General features: G+C 40.0%; 1 protein-coding gene across 1 annotated transcript; it reads left to right on the top strand.

Moving 5' to 3' along the window:
• The first annotated feature begins 3,627 nt into the window (after positions 1-3,627).
• Positions 3,628-5,662, top strand: LOC149168799 (monooxygenase 2-like). The gene is made up of 6 exons (XM_089426969.1): positions 3,628-3,806; positions 3,899-4,045; positions 4,142-4,207; positions 4,339-4,513; positions 4,632-4,863; positions 4,972-5,662. The coding sequence occupies exons 1-6, from the start codon at positions 3,649-3,651 to the stop codon at positions 5,556-5,558; spliced, it is 1,365 nt and encodes a 454-aa protein (XP_089283095.1). The 5' UTR covers positions 3,628-3,648; the 3' UTR covers positions 5,559-5,662.
• Positions 5,663-5,928: the final 266 nt, after the last annotated feature.

Genomic DNA, 5,928 nt, shown 5'->3' with positions numbered 1-5,928 from the left:
GATGTGATGCCTATGGACGTGTGTCACATATTGCTTGGAAGGCCTTGGCAATATGACAGAGGAGCCATACATGACGGAAAGAGAAACACTTACAAGTTTGGGAAGGATGGTATCAATCATACATTGTTGCCTCTGCAAGAAGAAGATGAGTCGGGATAGAAGACTAATTCAAGAACTTTGTTATTTGGAAAAAAGGAATACCTGGAGCAGATGATAAGCATGTCTTTGAGTCGTGAAGAGGAGATCATTGATGATTTCTTGAGTTATTGGGTAAAGCCAGACCAGCTGGATAATGTAGCTGATACTTTTGATGTGGTTATAGGGGCTGAGGAGGATATGCAATCTCGTGAAGCTGCTACAGCACAAGAAGAAGTTATTATGGATGCAGAAGAAGTGGACCAGTTTGTAGCACAAATAAGTGAAGCAACAGTTGAAACTGTTGAACTCTGTGATTTTCAAACTGACAGTTTGTGTGTGAATGCAGGGACTGTAAGTGATGATGAAATGCTGCAACAATGCGATAAGGAAATTGCATTGTTAGAGTACTGGTTGGAGAATCCAAGATATGACAAAGAGATTGCAAGTGAAAAAGTTCAGTACAAGGGACAAGAGCAAGAAGGCATCAGGGATAGCGGCATGAATTTTGCTAAGAGTTCGGATCAACATGCTGATATGCTGGCAGAAGAGAAGGACAAAACAGAGCAACCACTTGAATTATTGCCAAAAGGAGATAAGGCCCAGGAGCCTTATGTTTTTAATTTTAACATGTGTTTTGTGAATGCAGGTATTGTCGCCGGTGCTGAGAAACACTTGACTCAGTTGAACAGTCAAATGAAAGGAAAAGAAGTTCTCTGTTCCCGAAGACAAGAGGGGGTGGATGATCGGGTGGCAGTCAGAACAGAGACCAGCATAGAAGCAAGAAATCAGCAAGTGACAGTACAGGTAGAGAGAGTAAAAACTGAGCAAGCTGTCTTAATTCAGCAGACAATGAGAATTCAACAGCTGGGAGATTTATTGGACAAAGAGATTGAAAGCATCAGAAAACTGATGATTACAGTATCATGGAAGAGGCCAACAACAACAAAACAAAGGAGAAGTAGCAAAAGCAAGACAACAGAAGATTGTGAGAGTGCAGCTAGCGGAGCAAGCTAGCATAAGATATGGAAACCTGGAGAAAGACAACAAGCAATAGCACATGATGACTTACAGTACAAGATATGGGATCCAGGCATCCATAGATCCAAACACATGATCAGGAGATCATGATTAATTTTAAGGTTGGGTGTATGATGCGGGAGCATCAAGACCATTCTGAATTATAAATATGGGGTAAAAAGGGGGTGTGATAAATTTTAATATTTTGTTATTTTAAATAAAATAGGAAGTGAAGATTATGTAAATATTCTTTTTCTAAATAAAATGATATGAGGGAAATAGTTTAGGAGCAAAACTTGGGATAGAATTTCTATGTTTTTCAGTTAAAATTAGGATAAGAGGAGAATAAAGCTTCACGCTTTAAATCATTATGGGAAAAAAGGAAAAGCATGCTTTTGTAAAAGATAAGGATCAAAATGCCTCTCTTTGATCATAAAACAAAAGGCAGAAAATCTCTCAAGGGGAGAGGAAAGAGCGCCTTGAGCATACTTTTAAGGAAGAAACCTATGCGCTTCGAAGGATTCAATTCAAGCCTCTGTGTAATGTATATACTCATATGAAAAACTGTGGAATAAAAGTGTGTGTTGGAATAGTTCGTTTTGGTCCCTCATGCGCAATCATTGTGCGTTCATAATTGAATTAGTTTTCTTGCGTGATGACATACAGCTTTAATTTATGGTTGCGCACATGCCTCTAGTTCTCCAAGATTATTACCTCTGTTTTATAATTGAATGATATACCTGCAAATTTATTATCACTGTTTGTCCATATACTGTCCATATACCGGCGCCAGAGACTTTGGAATTGTCTGTAAGAGATTTTACAGAGTGGTATTACGATGCGTAGCCTCTGCGTTAAAATCGAATGTTGAAGCCCATGCCAAGCTGAATGGCATAAACCTGTTATTATGTGCTCAATTTATAAATCGTGGCTGTGACAACTATAATTTCAATTGTGTAAGTGGCTGGAGGCGTGGTAATCCTTGGAGATGGCAATGTATGCGGTTGAGAGGTGTAACGCTATGTCACATAGCGTATCTATATGTATGTATTATGAGGTATAAATCCGCCGCGGCGTAACAAGGTGAGTTTACATATATTTTGCTGAGTCTAAGGGTCCGTGAGTTCATAAAACAACAGGTTTGTGTTAATTACATTTATGTGGATTGAACATTATGAGGAGCAGAGATATATAACTGTCCGTCCATAGTATTGAACCTTTGCCCATAATAAAGGCTCGCATGTAATCATAGCCGACGATTTATATAGATATATATATTGTCTGCGTATTATATGCGTAGGTTTAATAATCAATTGAAGATTCGTTATGCCTGTTGGATGTTTAATTGCCGAGGAAGATATTGGTATAACAAGGTTCTATAAATCTGTTGTGCGTATGCTCAAATTACAACCCGTGACAGTTATATATATATATATATATATATATATATATATATATATATATATGCCTTCGGTTGCGTAGAGGGTTGGGAATTAGTGGATGTAGCAGATACAGTTGGCTCTTCCTTAAGCACTTCCAGGAAGAGCGTTGTTTGTAGGAAAACTGATAGTGAGTTTCTTAAAAGGGATGAGACATCAATTTAATGTATGATGCGCCAGATGTCGCAGAAGAAAGGAAAGTTGACCCAAATATTGAAGAGCTTGCTGGAAGATTGGAGAGACTGTCTCTAAAGCCTGCATCCCCACCATGACCAGGTAAGGGTGCGGGAAGAATTCCGCGCGGAGGTGAAATAAACCAGTGACAATGGCGTGAATTAAAAACGGAGCCATACATAAAATCTTACCTGAATGCTCTTGAACCAGGCGCTCATAAATGCCAAACTGTGAGACCATCATACCATTCTGCAACGGAGTCAATTCGCGTGCCTTTGAAGGTGTTTGCCAGCCCGAGGTGCATGCGATGAGGGCCGTCCGCCAGCGAGGTGCAAGGCCAGCTGCCTGCTATGTGCGGCTTCTCATTAATGTCATTGAATGCCACCGGTGAATATTATTTTTAAAATATTGATATTATTTATTTATATAATTATTTTTTATACACTGCTTTTTAACCACATTTATATGATTGTGCTAATTACTGCTATATAATTGTAGGTCTAATTTGGCTTTCGTAACATTTTGAGGCTGCCCCACCCATATACTCGTATGAAATACTCGTATAAAAAGAAATAACAAGTGTCCACCGTGATTGGCAGCCCTATGGTGATTGGCAGCATAATGCGGTCGCCGATGTTTTTGTTTTCTTTTCCTATACTTTTGATTTTGATACAGCATGACAAAACAATTGCATGTGGTAATTGGGCGACAGTAATGCGGTGATTCCTCTTTTGTCCCCTTGTGCTATCGGTGAAACCAGTGAAGAATGGTATTGATCATGTGCATTAATGAGGGCCAATCCTATGGTATCTTCACATATATCAGAGGTCTATCTCCCTTTATCTGCATATATATATCTATTTTCCGACCTCCGGGTTTTATGTCGACAAACAAAGTGGCAGCAGATGTTGGAAGGGAGAAACCTTGGCAGAAGATGGGCACCCCGGACGGTTGCTTGTGCTCTGAACATCAGGTCACTGCAATTGTGGTCGTAGGAGGTGGCGTTGCAGGACTAGCAACAGCCCTTGCTCTCCACAGGTCCATGTTATACTCTGTTCATCTTTCAGCTTAATAACTTAGAAATAATACAGGAGTTGTGCATATAATCATATGGCGCTGTATGCATGCAGAATCGGCCTTAAGAGCCTAGTGCTAGAGCGCTCTGATCGTCTACGAGCTTCCGGTGCAGCCTTCGTTATGTGGGCCAATGCTTGGAAAGCGCTTGACGCTCTTGGTGTAGCACACACCCTTCGTGCAAAATATTGTCTAATTGATGGGTTAGTGACCGATATGCAAATATTGCCAATTCTGCTTTCATAAATCACAAAGATAAATAATTTATCATGCAGCTTGATGTTGTACTGGTCATGTAGGTTACGGGGTTTCTCAAATTGCTCTGGTGTCCAAAAGGATGTTCAGCTAATAAAAGACCACACAGAGTAATAGATTTGTCGTTTATAACTTTATTGTATAAAATTATTTTCATTTCAGATATGGAATGAAAGAAAACAAATTATACTGAGCAGATAATGTCAGTTTTAATTCTGTTTATAATGTTGAACCTGTTCAGTATGAATTGCCTGGAATCTCGGTGCATAGAAAGAAGCGTGCTTCTGGAAACACTGGCTAAAGCGTTGCCTGAGGGGAGTATCAGATTCAACTCTAAACTCGTTTACATACATAAAAAAGCTGGCTCTCCTTTCACCACACTAGAGTTGGCAGACGGAACATGCATCACAGCAAAGGTAGAGTTCTGGCCGGAATCAACAATTTATATACCCACCATTAACATTTTATTTTAATGATTTCCAAGTCTCTCTGCGTTGCTTAAAACTGATGTGATACGACGTTTATGATTATCAGATCGTGATTGGTTGTGATGGCGTGCATTCAGTGGTTGCACGGTGGATTGGCTTAGAAGCAGCTAAGCCCACCGGACGTGTTGCCATTAGAGGGATGGCAATGTTTCCTGAGGGCCATCATATAATAGAGAAAAAATTTGTACAAATAGTGGGTAAAGGAGTGAGGGTAGGATACGTTCCCTGCACAGATAAACGAGTCTATTGGTTCATAACCAGGAAATTGCAACCCCAAGGTAACTTCTTAAATATGATATCCACCTCTTTATCAATTCAGGTTTATATATTATGTAGGTGCTTCGCTTTTATTTATGTTATAATTAACACCATATACAATTCTACAGATGCCAAGGTATCTCGCGATCCCGAGACTCTGAGATGCGCAGCGTTACAGGCGGTGAGAGATTTTCCTGAACCCATTGGAGAGTTAATAAAGAGCAGCTCCGCAGATACAGTGAGTATAGCGGATCTAAAGTTGAGGTGGGTGTGGCCGTGGGAGTGGGACAGGAAAGCAAAGGGCAAGGGGAGCGTCACAGTTGTTGGAGACGCGTTGCACCCAATGACGCCAGATCTGGGTCAAGGCGCCTGCTCGGCAATTGAGGACGCTGTGGTTTTGGGTAGATGCCTCTCCGTCTTAAATTTATATCTAGGAAATAAGTGGGGAATAGAAGAAGAAAGAATGGTAGAGGAATGTTTTAGAGAGTACGGTGCAGCGAGGAAATGGAGAGTGTTGGGCATCACTGGAGGATCATTTTTGGCCGGCATCGTGATGGATGGCTACTCCCCTTTTCTTCGATTTCTTCGCGAGTGGTTTTGGCTGCCTGTGATGTCCATGTCTTATCTCCGCTTCTTTGCAGCCACTGACTCTCGGACTCTGTTCCCTCCGTTCAACCCTAACCCGTTTCGTAAATATAATTTCGATTTCAAATGAACCGTCTTATCTCATCCGGACGAGGGCAGCTGATAGGTTATTCCATATGAAGTTTTGCTATCATGTCAATAGGAATCAAAGGGCATCAATATTTCTTTCTGTCATTTATTCTACTCTTTTAGTGAAATATGTGGTTTTATTTCTTGTGTAAGATGGTATATATATAGAAATCTGTAACTTATTTGGGGAATCAAAGGACATGAATCGTTCTTTTGTCATTTATTCTACTGTTTTACTGGAATATGTGGTTTTATTTGTCGTGTAAAATGGTATTTATAGAAATCTGTAATTTATTTAGGGAATCAAAGGACATGAATAGTTTTTTTTTTGTCATTTATTCTACTATTTTAGTGGACTATGTGGTTTTATT

Source organism: Pinus tabuliformis, chromosome 4_2, assembly GCF_031772625.1.
Source record: "Pinus tabuliformis cultivar Carrire ecotype Pingquan chromosome 4_2, CPIR1, whole genome shotgun sequence".
Classification (NCBI taxonomy): Eukaryota; Viridiplantae; Streptophyta; class Pinopsida; order Pinales; family Pinaceae; genus Pinus; species Pinus tabuliformis.
The sequence above is the reverse complement of the archived record's forward strand: the minus strand, read 5'-3'. Positions and strand labels throughout refer to the sequence as shown.